Source organism: Delphinapterus leucas, chromosome 3 (genome assembly GCF_059928025.1).
Source record: "Delphinapterus leucas isolate spDelLeu-1000000601 "Yukka" chromosome 3, BTC_Dleu_Yukka2, whole genome shotgun sequence".
Classification (NCBI taxonomy): Eukaryota; Metazoa; Chordata; class Mammalia; order Artiodactyla; family Monodontidae; genus Delphinapterus; species Delphinapterus leucas.
Window position 1 is genome coordinate 33194422 of NC_143131.1, and position 15303 is coordinate 33209724.

At 48.3% G+C, this 15303-nt stretch overlaps 1 protein-coding gene across 1 annotated transcript; it reads left to right on the forward strand.

Annotated features, from left to right (window-relative positions):
* Positions 1–428: 428 nt before the first annotated feature.
* LOC149749529 (pikachurin-like) lies at positions 429–10704 on the forward strand. The gene is made up of 4 exons (XM_089908786.1): positions 429–572; positions 7184–7267; positions 8795–8898; positions 9712–10704. The coding sequence occupies exons 1-4, from the start codon at positions 457–459 to the stop codon at positions 9864–9866; spliced, it is 459 nt and encodes a 152-aa protein (XP_089764912.1). The 5' UTR covers positions 429–456; the 3' UTR covers positions 9867–10704.
* Positions 10705–15303: the final 4599 nt, after the last annotated feature.

Below are 15303 nucleotides of genomic sequence, written 5' to 3' on the forward strand. Positions count from 1 at the left end.
AGCAGCTGCCAACTTGAACCTCTTGGTAATTAAGGAAACCACTTCCTTTTGAGGAATAGGGGACACTTTCCCAAGGACCCGTGAGTGGTAGGACAGGAAAGAGGGAAGACTTGAGGTGTGTATTGGGGGTGCAGGCTGGGACCGTGGCATTGGCCACAGTCTGGCTGATCTGTGACTCATCAAATGCTCTCTTGTGGCGTTTGACCACACCTGGGGAGAGAGACAGACTCCAAAGTGCAGAATGAGGAGGTCAGACCTTTAGACCCATGGCATGAGCTGTGGTGGTGATGCCTTTTCTAATCTCCTGGTAGTAAGAGTCAGAAATGTCAGATTATCCTCATAATTGGCAGAGGAATCTGGGATTCCTCAGAAATGAATGTTGGTGGAGACTGGTTGATCTGATGTAATTATTTGTGTGTTTCCTCCAGGGTGTCAGGATCCAGATCAAATGCGTTCATGAGGTTTAAGACAACTGCCAAAGACGGCCTGTTGATGTGGAGGGGAGACAGCCCCATGAGACCCAACAGTGACTTCATTTCCTTGGGCCTTCGGGATGGAGCCCTGGTGTTCAGGTAACCCCTACTCCAGGTGCTTTCTACATCACCTCGCGATTTTTCTCAGACGGTACAGATCACGCCAAACAGAGGGTTGCAGAGGGAGCCAGAGCACAGTCTGCTAGAATTAGCAGCTGCCTGCAGCTCCGAGTTAGTTTGAGGCTCCTGGTCCTTCTTTCCAATATCCATCGCTAGAGCAGCAGTTGGTCAGCTATAGCCTGACGGCCAAATCTGGCACGCCACCCATTTTTGTAATGAAGTTTTATCAGAATACTGCCACCCTCATTCATTTATGTATTGTCAGTGACTGCTTTCATGAGACAGTGATACGCTTGAGTAGTTTCAATAGGGACTGTATGGCAAAGCCTGAAATATTTATTATCTGGCCCTCTAGAGGAAAATTTTGTGACTCCTGTTCTAGTATGTTACTGCCATATACTCCCCACTTACAAATTAGGAAGTAGTCGAAAGAGGACTTTGATCCTGCCAAGCATGGACTCGGGTATTTGGCCCAGTGCTCTCCAGCTCAGGAAGATCTGAAGATTTAGTCTAGAGAACTTTCTTTATATTCTGACTCTGCTCCCTATTCACTCTGGAGCCTTGGGAAGGAGAATGCCTGCTTTGTCCAATCTCCCACTGCAAAGAACAAAGCACAGATTCATATCTCAATAGGGCAACCCAACATTTGGATTTTTAAAAGTGCTTCTTGGGTGATAACGGATAAGCCAGTTCCAGAAGTTCTAACATCTTTTACGTCGGTTTAGACTGCTCTCAAATTTGTCAAATGGGTTCCTATGAAGTAGCTAAAGGATTACCTGGATGACTTCTCACCACCAGAAGCTGGGTGGCAGCTGGGTGCTAGCGGGATTCCCAAGGGGCAGGCGCCAGCTGTGTACTGTGGAAAAGCTTCTCTACAGATTGTGATAGCACAGCCTCACTTGAGGTTAGAAATCTCTTGTTTAGACCAGTGATCCTCAAATTGTGGTCTCCGGACCCACAGCATCAGCATCTCCTGGGAACTTATTAAAAATACAAATTTTCAGGCTCCACCCCGACCTACTGAACCAGAAAAATTCTGGAGATGGGACCCAGCAATCTGTTAACTGTTTCTCCACGTGATTCTGAAGCCTGCTAAGGTTTGAAACCCCTACTCACCATCTGTTCCATGGGGACAGGAATTTCTCTGGCTTTTCCTTCTTTAATCCCCCCTCTGGTGACTAGCACGAGTGTTCATTAAATGATATGGAATTAATTGGAATTGAAATAGACGAAAGTGAGAGCGGAACTGCAGAGAAGATGAAGGCTTAATTGTGAGGCTTCAGTGGGTCATGCGCTGGGATTGCTGACAGCCAGGGTAGAATGCTATGTCTTTGCAATTCGAATAAAAGGCATTTCGAAAGGAAATGTCACTTGTCCAACAGCACGCTTGGCCCTACCCAGCAGAGCGTGCTCAGCGATGTAACCCTATGGTTGTTGAGGACTTTGGGGTACCGCGTGTGGTTGAAAGCTGGAGAGAGCAGTTCTCACCACCTCCGTCCCCTCCCCCGGGCCCTGAGGTCAAATGCTGAGCTCTTCACACCCCAGTTTCAGGCTGGCTGCCGCAAAGCCATTTTCTTGTGGTTTTCCTGTGGTTAACCTCGCCAAGGCCTCAAGTACTTGATTGTGCCCAGAAAAGGGAACTGAAACAGTAGCTCAGCCGTGGGTGGGAGGCCCAACTTCCCCCTAAACCGCCAGTGAAAACCCAGCTGGACAGGGAAGCTCGATCTGCTCGGGGCCCCTCACAGCCCCCGCTGGCTCTCACACCCGGCCCTGGGCAGACCCCCAGGCCCCCGGGCACCCTTCTTACAACTCCACGCCATCCCGATGTATTTCTTTTCTTACCATCTCTTTCTCAGGTTTCTGGAAATAGGCCCCGTGTTTTCCTCTTAAGCCTGGAGTTCTGGCTGTGCTCTGCGTAAAGGGCACAGCACTCAGTCTCCACCGGAGGCAGGCAGACATCTGAACTCTTCCCTGGGCCCCAGGCCCAGCGCGGCTGCTTTGCTGCATTTCCTGCCTCTGGGCAGCCACTCCCCCCAACATTACTCACCCAACACAGAAGTATGGAAGCCCTGCGGGAGGCTGGGCACAGAGAGGAATCAGAGTGTGGCCACTGGTTTGAAACTGTCAGCATACAGAGAGTCATCTGCGGGGCTCGTGTTAGAGGTTACTGGATTCCTGGGCCCACACCCAGAGATGCTGGTGGAGGAAGTCCCGCTGTGCGCCAGAATCTCATTGGAAGCCATCAGGAACCACCACACCCTGAGAAACAGGGTCTGAAGTGGTCACAAGCATGGGCTTCAGAGTCAGACGTGCCGGATTCCCACGGCCACGTGATCTCCTGCAAGTTACTGACATCCGTAAAAGGAAACGGTTAGTCATGAGGACTGAATGAGTTAATTCATAGAAAGGCCTTAGTGCAGGGCCTGGCATATCTAGTTATTAGTGATAATGATTATCCTTGATCGGGTGTTTTCTATGTTCTAAAAACTCCGATCGCTAACATATGTCAGGAAGTTGGCACGATATATCTACGAAATAAAATTTAGCTATTATTATTGTTATGGTTGTTATTATTCTGAATAAGGCCCTGCCCTCAAGCAGCTTACATCAGTGGAACCTAGAGAATGAACTGGTTGATTGGGTAGATGAACCATTTTTGAGGTTTTGGTGTTTGATCCAGGTCCAAAGCAAACAGTAGGAAACCTAAGATAATACAATATAATCTCAGCTTTCTTCACCTAAATGCTTGTCCTTTTGCTAATTTGGAGCTCAGAGCACTTCAACCAGAGAATAAGGAAAAACAGTGGAATTCTAAAAAAAAAAATTATGTATGGTTTTGGTGCAAGGTGAAGTAAAAGAAAGGGAATCAGCGTGCTCAGTGATGAGTGTCGTTTTTGCTGTTTGTTTCGTTGCATTTTGTTTTATGATTATGTTTAGGGCATGAAGCCAGGTGTGTGAATATCACTTTACGGGCGATCTTTCCCACTAATTTTCCATGTGACCTTGATAACATTTTCATGCAGCAGAGAAAGGAAAGCAGTCTGACATTAGCAGAGTACCCTGTGCTATACTTTAAAGGAGGCCTAAGTATAAGTGCCACCATAAGGACCCCACCTGATGGCATTTCCTGGTGGCCCACCTTGGCGCTCAGCCTCCTAGCCTTCCATGAGCACCAAATTGAGTAGGTACTCTTGGATCAGGTTAACCGATTCACTCTAACCGGATACACAGGACGTTGATAGAGAAACCAGGTGTGCATTTATTGGTTCATTTATTCGTTCATTCACGTGTTTTTACCTTTTTTAAAAAATTGAGGTATAACTAAGTGAAGTGAGTCAGAGAAAGACAAATATTATACGATCTCACTCGTATGTGGAATCTAAAAAAAACGTGATGCAAATGAACTTACCTACAAAACAGAAGCACACTCACAGACATAGAAAACAAACTTATGGTTACCGAAGGGGAAGGGGGTTGGGAGGGATAAATTAGGAGTTTGGGATTAACAGATACACAGTTCTATATATAAAATGAACAACAAGGTCCTACTGTACAGCACAGGGAACTACATTCAATATCCTGTAATAGCCTATAATGGAAAAGAATCTGGAAAAGATTCTGGAAAAGACTGGTATATACTTCACTGTACACCAGAAACTAATGCAACGCTGTAATTCAGCTATACTTCAGTTTTTAAAAATTGAGGTATAATTTACATAAAGTGCAAAATACTAGGCGTACAGCTCAGTACATTTTTAAACATGTAAACACCTGTGTAACCACCACCCAGAACAAGGTATAGAACATTCCCCCACCCACACCCAGGAAGGCTCCCTCATGCCCTGTCCCAACGAAGGCAACCACTAATCTTGGTCATTTATTATTTAAAAGAAAGAGAAGTTCCAGGGTGATGTATCAGGTGTCTGGGGGAGCAGGAGTTTATTCGGAGGGTCTGAAATCAGAGAAAGTCGGTGGGGGGGGGTTGGAGAGTCAGGCCAGAGATGTGCCAACTGGGCCACACCACCACCTGCAGTGATGGCTGGATTCCTGTCTGCTGAGTTCAGCGTTTGCTCCCTTGAATGCAGTCTGGCTCATTGCATGAACAGGCGTGTTATCAGGCTGGAGAACAGAAGAAGAAGGCCCGGCCTTCGTCCGAACACAACTGAAAAGGTTTCCATTCACTTGATTACAATCACATTCCAGTCTAGTGCCACTGCAGCTATACCCAAGTCACCTTGATTCTGACACCTGGGTGTTTCTGGACGTTCTGGTTACATATTTACAGCCTGTTGGTTTACTCTCACACATGACTACTCTTCCAGGAGAGGCTTGATAAGTTTATCTCTTGGCGGCAACTTTCTCCTATTGCTAGCTCCCCCAGGTTGTATTGTTTGATGCTATATCCAAGCTGCATTAAGTACTGCGTATATTTGGGGCAGTGGGATTATTTGTTTGGCTCCTACTCTGTGCTGTGCTCTTTACATATGTTATCTTACTGAATCTTCCCTAAGACCCTTCAGGGAAGGTATTATTACCCCATTTCACAGATTCGAAAATTTAGGCTCAGAGAAACGAAGCAAATTGCCCAAGATCACAGAACTAGTAATTGGCGAGGCTGGGAATTGAGGCAGATTCATCTAATCCAAGTGTCTAGGCTCCTTCTATCACCCCGTTCTGCCTCTCATAAAAGCCCACATAGTAATTCAGCTGCATTTCTGCCAACCAGCTCTCAGCCCTTCCTTATACTCATTCATTTCTTCAACAAGCATTTGGCCACTAAATAATGAAATCTGAAAATTCCACCTCCAGGCTGCTTCGTACAAGGAGACACTTGATGTGGGAAAATTCATTAGAAAACAGTGGAGTTTTCTGGGTCAGAGCAACAGCTTTGTCTCAGAGTTTGTCAAGTCACCCGAGTTCTATTCTTGGTTAAATGTCGATGGGCTGTGTGACTTCTTTGAGGCTCCAGTATTAAAGAAAGGACCCATAGTGCTTCCCTGGGGAAAGCCAAAGCTTTCTATTTTTGCTCCTTTCTTATACTGAGTGCATGCAAGAGCTCAGTGACTAATGCGGGTTTCCTCTCAATATTCCTGTTTCTTGGCCAACGAGCTAAAGGAGAGACATGTCCCCTTACAAGATGAGGAGAGGGTTGTCTAGGTGGAATACATTTTCCTTCAAAAGCATGATTACATAGGCTTTATTATTTTATCAAGGGGAGGTCTAGAGAGCTGGCCCAGTGCCCGGCCTAGAATCGTCACTCACCAAATATTTGTTGTATTGAATTAAATTAGAATAATTGAATGAACACTGAAATAAGAGGGTTATTTCTCTCTGGTAAACAACATATGCATGTCTTCTGATCCCCTTAGCATATCACAGTATCTGGCAACCGAAATAGGAAATAGAAAGCTACCGAGTAAAATGTGGCAGGGTCGGGGGCAGGGAAGACACCAAGTTCAAGTCCTGTACGTTAGCTCTGAGATTTTAGGCAACTTCCCGTAAATTCTTTGGGGCTCAGCTTGCTCTGCAATGTTTCGCTCTGTTTTGTCTTTTGAAAAGTAAAAACACATGTATTAGTTTCTGAGGACTGCCATAATAACTCACCACAAATTGGGTGACTTAAAGCAATAGAAATGTATTCTCGCACAGTTCTGGAGGCTAGAATTTCAACCTGGAGCTGTTGGCAGGGTGTCTTCTTCCTGGGAGCTCTGAGGGAGTCTGTTCTATGACTCTCCCCTGGCTTCTGATGGTTGCTGGCAATCCTTGGTGTTCCTTGGCTTAGAGATGCAACGTTCCAGTCCCATCTTCATGTGGCGTTCTTCTCCGTATGTCTTTGTCTCTGTGTCAAAATCTCCACTTTTTATAAGGACACCGGTCATATTGGATTTAGGGCCTCCCTAACCCCATATAACCCCCGTATAACCCCTCTTAACTAATTACATATGCAAAGACCTTGTTTCCAAATAAGGTCACATTTTGAGATTCTGGGCGGACATTAATTTTGGGGGGATACTATTCAACCTAGTATTGATACAGCACATTACAAACGATAAAGCCCTTTTGTTCCTTATACTCTAATACTGTACATAGAGCCTAAAATAAATCAACCTTGAGGACATGATATTAAGTGAAAAAAGCCAGTTACAAAGAGACAAACACTGTATGACCCTACTCATACAAGGTACATAGGGCAGTCAAACTCATAGAAACAGAAAGAATGGTTGTTGCCGAGGGCTGGGGGAGGGCGAGATGGCAAGTTGTTTAATGGGTAGAGGGTTTCAGTTTTACAAGATGAAAAAGTTCTGGAATTGGTTGCATAGCAATGTGAATATACTTAACACTGAACTGTACACTTAAAAATGGTTAAGACTGTAAACTTTACCACAGTTAAAAATAAAAAACCAGTTTTGGTCACTCATGGCCTAATCTGGGGACCTAGTGTCTTTATAACATTGTTTTGTTTTGTGTTAAAGAAACTACATCCTGAGCTCCAAAGAACTTTCGCAGTGAGAATCATTTGTGAACGACCATCGGTGTGTACATCAATGTTTTATTCTGTTCTCTGTCTTGTTCTTCTCCGACACCTTTAGCTATAACCTGGGCAGTGGTGTAGCATCCATCATGGTGAACGGTTCATTCAATGACGGTCGGTGGCACCGAGTCAAGGCTGTTCGGTGAGTACCTGCCACAGTGTGAGACAGAGCTGACGGGATGTACTCTCCAATTCCCTTTAGTCCCATTTCCTGTTCCCCATCCTGGCCTGGCATCCAAGTATCCTTGATCCGGGTCATTAGGTCATCTCGGTACCAACTCCCACCTGTGCCCTTTACTAACACTAGCGGGCCAGAGAGGCTGAACTCCCGAATCTTCACTCAGCAGAGATCTTCTAGAGAAAGAACTTCGATGGCTAAACTTGAAGAAGCCCTCACCTTCCACGGAGATCTAGATATCTCTAGTGAGATAAGATTTTAGGGCAGGTGGACTTTGAGGAGATTCCAGAATGCTGGAAGCCAGGTCTATACCCCATAGTAAGAAGAATAGGAAATCCAGGTATTCCCCCAAGGAAATGACTGAGCCAGGTCACAGCACAGTCAACAAAAGCCATCCAGCACACAGGGCTTCCAGTCTGCTTCCTGGTGCTCAACACTTATCTGTGTGGCAGTTGGGGATCACTAGGCATTTGAAAAAAGTTTCCAGTATGAAAGATGGATATCAGAACAAATAGATATAACGAAGCAACTTGGAGGAAACAGAGACTATGAATGAAAAAAATGATGAAAACATGAATATCATCAGTGAGGTAGGAGAGGCTATTAACCCAAGAAACAAGAAGTGACTGCTATAAAAAAGGAACATTAAAAGACCAATAAAGAACTCGTCAAAAAAAGAGGAAGAAAAGAGGGAGAAGGAGAAGAAGTGTGGCTGGTTTTTGGAAACCACCTTAAAAAACTGCAAAGCCCTTGCCACAGATGAGCACCTCCATTCCACTGTCCTCAGAGTCACTTTTGGGTGACTCTCTGGGTCCTTTAGAAACCTCAAAGCCATTCTTCGTCCTCCCTGAGAGTAATCTTCTACAAACAAAGACTACTGCATTGGCTTCCCATTGTGTTTAGAATCACATCCACACTCACCATGTGTCACCATGTCACCACCACTCCTCCTGTTAAAGTTCTTCTCTGGTTCCCTCTCACCTTCAGGATAAATTCTAACTAAGCTCCTTATGCCCTTCACCATCTGCTTCTGGCTTCATCTTTTACTACTCTATTCCCACCTCTAGAATTCTCTATGCTCAGTCTGTACCAACCCCTATGTCTTTTCTCTCACTGCCGTTGTCACTTCCTGTCTGCATTAGCCTTCTCCTTCACCTGACCCACCCAGCCTTCAAAACGCACCTCAGAGTCTTTCTTCAGAAGCTTTCCCTGGGCTTCTGTTCTCTTCCCGTAGAATTCCACAGCTCCCGGCAGCCATTCTTCTACCATAGAGCGGTGACACTGTGTGATCACCAGCAATTTGATTTTTTGTTTGTCTTAGGAATGTCGGTGGTTTTTTGTTTGTTTGTTCTTGTTTGTTTCATTTTGGCAGCTCCATAATTTAGTATAGTGCCTGGTGCTTAGTAAGGACTTCAGTAATACATTTGTATTAAAATGAATGCATGATTGAATTATTGAATGAAGCTCCAAAAATGGTGGCGGTTTTTACAGGGATGGCCAATCAGGAAAGATAACTGTGGATGACTATGGGGCCAGAACAGGCAAGTCACCTGGCATGATGAGGCAGCTCAACATCAATGGAGCTCTGTATGTGGGTAAGTGACCTTGACCTTTGACGAAACCTAAATTAGGCCAGTGCGTTTTCTTTTTAGCCTTCCGTTTGTCATGCTGGGGCTTCCCAAAGCTGTGTACCTCACTGGGTCGGTCAGATACTTGGAAATCAGGAAGCTCTCCAGATATTCCATTCTTCCATGTTTTGAACTTCTGACTCATGGCTGAGGGGTCAGGAAGCACTTAGATGATTTTGTGCTGTGGACCGATCCACCAGGAAAACCCTGCTTTTCTTGTTTATAGAACAGGAGCCTGCTAAATATAGCTCCTTGAATTCTCCCTGAGGAAGGAGGATCTGTCTTCCCGGCCCCCTCAGAGTTAGAATGAGTGGTATTTTTGTACATAGCTTAGAACCCACTAATGCTGACACATCAACATGAAAAGATACCTCTATCTGTATGATATTTCCTACAAGTGAACAATCAAAAGCATTCAACATCAGTGTATTTCTCTTGGTTTAAGATAACATCACCTCTTACCACACATACTACATTTTGTTGACATTATACAACATTTCAAAATTTACCAGGTACTATTTGGTTTTAAGTGGTCAAGTAGGTCAGAAATCACTTATGAGGTGGATACTTCTAGGCTCTGATTGTGTATCAAATTGATCCAAGTCAGCTTGTTCCTTCAAGGATAATTATAAATTAGACAGCTGCGATGTCCTGAGTTCTAGGTACCGCAGCCTCACCTATCCTGTCGGCTGAGGGAAGCCTTGGTCAGCAGACACTCAGGCATACTGAAGAGACATCCTTCCCTTTGACTCACGTCATCTTCCTTTGGCCTCCTGGCAGGTGGAATGGAAGAAATTGCTCTGCACGCTAACAGGCTGTACACGCGGGGCCTCGTGGGCTGCATTTCTCATTTCACCCTGTCCACCGATTACCACATTTCCCTCGTGGAAGACGCCGTGGATGGGAAAAACATCAACACTTGTGGAGCCCAGTAACACCAGTTGGCTCTGCCCAAGGGACAGAACCTTCTATCCTGAGAAACCCGGGGGCTCCAAGACCTTGCCTGACACCACACACAGAGGCACGGGGACCAGGTGTGTTTCCTTTCATCAAGGAGCAAGTACACCCTGATGGGAAACTAGGACCAAGACAGGAGTCCCTGGGTGGCCTTTCCTGCTGACATTCTGTGGGCCAAACCCAACGGAATGCTCTGTGTAGGAAGCATCGGACTTCGTCCGTTGAATGTGTAGTGGCCGCCAGAGATCACACATCACAGCGAATTTCCGAGGCTGTCTGCTGTAGCTCAATGACTGTGTTGTGATTCATAGTTTGTAAGAAAAAAAAAAAAGAAAGAAAGGAAAAAAAAAGAGAGAGAGACCCAAAGGGCAGTATTAAAATACTTCTCTCCTCCCCTGACTCTTGACACTCTTACTGATAGCAGAATGACCGTAAGACCTTGAACCTCAAATTTCTCTACTTTGGCCCACAAATTACTAGGATTAACCCCTTCCCCTCCTCACTGGCTGGTTCAATGTGCTCTGACTATGAAAATAAGGATTAAGGGAGACTAGAGATAGAATCATAATTATAAAGCTGCCCCCTGGAAGTTTACCTTTAATGAGAAATCCTTACTTTTTATAATGCAAATCTAAGAAAATGGGCACCATGACTTCGTAGCTGTCCTTTTGTATGTGTATATTTTTTATAGCTACAGATTGTCCACACAGTATACTTTTGCAAGTTTGGGTGGACAACCCTGAATTCTTTGCACACTTCCTAAGAATTTTCTCTCAAAGGAGACTTGTCTGGGCCCTTTGTGGCATTAGCAGAGTGGGGTAGGTAACTTGGGGTGGGCACTTCGGGGAGCTGACTGTTCTCTCTCGGTAACTGATGACTCAAGGAGGTGACTGTGAAGCTTCCAGAAGAAGCAGATGGAAAGGCACATGTATTACTGAGGTGGGTCACTGTCATTCTGGTCTGAAGTGGGGGGGTGTCTGTAGTGAACTTGAATAAAGAAGATGAACAAGGCTACAGCACATTCATTTAGTCATTCGTTCACCTGTGGAGGGGTTACGGATCCCTCCCGAGGCGGTGTCTAGAAATGGACACGAATACAGTCAGTGCTTCTCAGGCTGGGCTGGGGGTGCCCTCAGCCTGGTCTGAGCATCTGGGCAAGAACCAGAGAAGCGGGGCTGCTTCCTTCTGAGCCATCACAGTGCCACGTGGTGACCCCGGAAACAGCTGGCTCACTGGCAGATCCCCATGGCAGGACTTGCTAAGGGCAGGTGAGATGAATGCTACCACCAAAGAGGTGGGAAATGTGATCCACCTCACACAAGCGCCTATAATTAGTCCCATCGTGACTCTGCTCTTGCTTGCGTAGCAGGCGGTCGGTGAAGGCTTCGAGCTTTGTGCCAAGCACAGTTTTAGGCACATTAAGGGTTCTAAAAAAATGAATAAACTAGAGACGTTCACCTTGAGCGTCACCCTTCCGCCTCCTGTCTTTAGGAACCTTCGATGACCAGGATCCTTCCTCTCAGAGCAATAATGCTCACAACAACAGCGATCTCTCCTCTCCTGCGTACATCACCTGTGAGTGCGGAGTGGAGAAAGCCACGTGGTAGAGAGTGGGTGTCACCCCCAGGTGACCTCCCCGTCACCCTCACCTCAACACCGTTTCCTTGGAGACATCCGGGGTCAGTGCTTCCCAAGATATAATGGAGTTGCTTTCACAACTCCAATTGATTCACATTTTGAATCGATAAAAAAGTCACGGTGATTTTGGAAAAATGTCCAGTTGAGCTGAAGCCAGGAGAGTTGTGCTGCGGATGGGCTGTTGTGCCCTGCAAGTGTCATCCTGAGAAAAAGCACGGTAGCCCGGGGCTGGGGGCTCGGGAGTGATGGACAGGATGAATTGCCTTTCCCTAGGTGGGCTAGAAAAAGAGAGGTGACACGTGACGAAATCAGAGCCGTAGAGAGGCTGCGGGTGAGAAGGCAGCAGAATAGGGGGACCCAAGAGGAGCTGATCACGTGGGAGGGCTCAGCGTGGGAGAACAGGGTAAGAGACAGTATATCCCAAGCTCTTTCACCCTCTCAGTGGCCAAAATTCGGGAAACATGGGATGAGTTTACAGCAGAGGTGGTTGGGGGAATATAAACTTTGTCCTGAAGCTGAGGGATTAGACCCGGGTTCAGATGGGCAGGACAGCCGAGGAGAACTCAGCCTGGTTTTGTGGGTCCCCCGGTTTCCTCTCTAAGTGTATCTGCTATCTATCGCCACAATAATGCTGCACGACAAACAACCACAGAACCTCAGCGGCATATCGCAAGGTGTGCTGACTGCTTCCATGCCTCGAGGGGTCAGCTTGGCATTTCTGCTGATCCTGGCTGGGCTTGACTAGGCGGTCCTTCTGGTCTCAGTGGGTCTCGTTCACACGTGTAGGGTGGCCCGCTTGTCGTCGCCTTGGCTGGGATGGGGAGGTGACTTGGGTCTGCTCCACCCTCCTGCTGGACCCGTGAGCTAGGCTGACGCGCCCTTCACACGGTGATGGAGGAGGGTGAGAGCACTGGAACTGAGGTCCAAGGCGTTTTACAGCCGGGGATTGGCGCTGCCTCATGTCGCCTTTGCCACATTGTGCTAGTCAAAGTCCGTACACCCAAGAGATGAAGAAATAGACTGTCTCCATTGTGAGAGCAACTACAGAGTCACGCAGCACCGGGCATGGATTCAGGGAGGGTGGAAAATCAGGGCCGTTAGTGCAACCAATCCCCCACCGCAAGTCCTGTGCTGTTGGGGAAATGGTGCAACAGGGATGAGGTGACCCCTGGCAGGAGTTCATCCGTGGGGTCCCTGGGGCTGGGCGGAGGCCTGGGAGGTGGTGGTCACGGGCCCAGCGAGGGGCGCCTGCCTTTTCCAGCCCCGCCTGCTGTGCCCCTGCTGTGCCCCCTTCGTCCACCTGCTGCCTGGTACCCGGCAGCCGTGTTGTCATGCTGAGGAGGAGGGCCTGGCAGGGGATGGGATCTGCGCCACGGCTTTTGGGCAGCGGCTCTGTGCAGGGGCATGTCAGGGAAGGCTGGCTGCGCGCTTGGCTGAAGGAAGAACTTTGAGGAGAAGCCAGGGAGCTCGAAGGTTAACGCCATCCCTGTCCCGCCCAGGAAGGATATTATGAAGCCTGGGTTACTGAAAAGCTTTTGTCCCACAATCAGCATCTGAGAAAATTCTCCAGAACTTCCCATGTGTTCTAAGCAAGGACGGCTGGGGTGCTGTCAAGAAGGGGAAGGGGAAGCTGTGACCAAGTGAGAGAGTGGCATGGACATATATACACTACCAAATGTAAAATAGGTAGTGGGAAGCAGCCGGATAGCACAGGGAGATCAGCTCGGTGCTTTGTGACCGCCTGGAGGGGTGGGAGGGAGACGCAAGAGGGAGGGGATATGGGGATATATGTATACGTATAGCTGATTCACTTTGTTATACAGCAGAAACTAACACACCATTGTAAAGCAATTATACTCCAATAAAGATGTTAAAAAAAAAAAAAAGGGGACTGTTCTTGCTTTTCCTACAAAAACTGACTTGCGCACCGGCATGTGCTTCCTCTAAGCTCGCCTGGGGGCTCTTTCTCAAAAAGGTCTGCGGGGTCATCTTTGTCCCCGTGCTGCCCCAGGGCCCGAGGCGCGGCAGCTTGGTGACCCTGCCGCTCAGGCACCTCTGAGCGGCTGCTGGTCTCCCGCCCTCTTCTTTGCCTTCCATTTCTGGGCCCGGGCCTGTCCAGCCCCCAGGCCCCTCCAACACAAACAGGCCCTCTGCTTTCCACATGCCCACAGCCCGGGCTTCAGAGGAACCGGTGCTTCCCTTCCGGTCCCCTCGCCTCCCTCCCTCCACCGCCCACCTCTTCTCTCCCCCTTGCAAGGAGCCGTCTCCTCCCCGAGTGGGCGGAGGGATCTCGGAAATGTGCCCGGAGCTGGCGGGCCCAGTGCTTTCCACTTGGAGGAAGTGCTGCATTTTTCACCTTTCACCCAGAAAAATAGGATTCTCAGCAAGCTTGTTTTTAGCACAGAGAGCTCCCAAAGGAAAGAGAAGAGCGGGTAGGAGGGGCTCGCAGCCCCTCGCAGAGCTCTGACAGCCGGCCCCCTGCCGCCAAGGCTGCTCTCCCCGGGGAGGGAAGCACCAAGGGGCAGCCTGGGGGCGGGGCTGGCTGAGGGTGAGAATAAAGGCAGAGAATTCCAGCTCCACATGGAAAGACGATTCATCCTTGAGGAGAGGGGCTTGGACGGAGCATTTACTGCTTGCTTCCCCGTCCCTTCCTGGTCTCTTCTAGGAACACCCAGTCGCTGCCCTTGCAGGTGGAGGGGGGGGCGGGTAAGGTGTGTGCCCTGAGACAGCCAGTCCCTTAGCTGAGAAGGGTGTGTGTTTAGCTTGTCAAAGGCAGGAAAGAAGAGCTCTGGGACTACCATCCAGAAGGAGCCCAGAGGGACGAGGGCTGCCAGCACGAAGTCCAAGATGAGAATCCGAAGTAAGGGATTTGTGCTGCTTTCAGCCCAGTCTGCATCGTTACTTGCCAAGATGGAAAAGGGGGGTCATTCAAGTGCATCAGCACTGGGTATTCTACAGCTCACACTGAACAAACAAGGGAAATATTAGTGGCCCCGCCTCAGCCTCGGGGAGGCCCTGGAGCACGAGGTCTGAAGGCATTTAAGCTGGTGCGTCCTGGTGGAAGTGACAGGCTGTCATTAGGAAGTTCCAGTTTACAGGTGGCTGCATTCAGGCAGCAAAATGACTAATCCAGTTCTACAGCATGGTCTTGCTGCTGAGACAGGCCCTGTGAGTAACTGCACTTCAACCTCATGTTCAAAGAATGTTCACATATTTGATCTCAGCAACAGACCTCCTTTGATGACAGCCAGAGCACATGGGCAAGGCCAGTTTGACTCACAAAGACGAACGCTGGCCAGAAAGACCGAGTGACTTGCTGCTGGTCCTACCACAGGACACAACCACGGTGCTTCACTGTGGAACTTTGCTGCCCCTTACCCAACCTTCAGTCAGATGCAGCGGCCCGTGGCTTGTTCAGGGGCGCTCTGGGGCTCCCTCCGGTTAGCTGTCATTGGCAGGAGAGTCTTGTGGGTGAGGGGCATTTGGGCAGAGGCCAGTCCCCTAGTGTCTGCCTGCTGGGCTCTCATCACAGCTCCAAGTCTGCTTTCTTCCAAAGCTCTCCCATCGCAAGGACTGTGGGTTGAACAAATCTGAAAGCAGAGACCAGAGCCACTCCATCGGAGAGGGATTCAGGGCCCCCGACGGACAATGAGGTCTGGGCTTGAAGTCTTTTCCTTCTCTCCTCTGGCTTCTCCTCCACAAATGACCTCCAGCACTCAGGGGAGTTGCTGCAAGCTATTTCCAAGCAGTGGTGTGCCCCCCTGGGCCCCTGCCCAG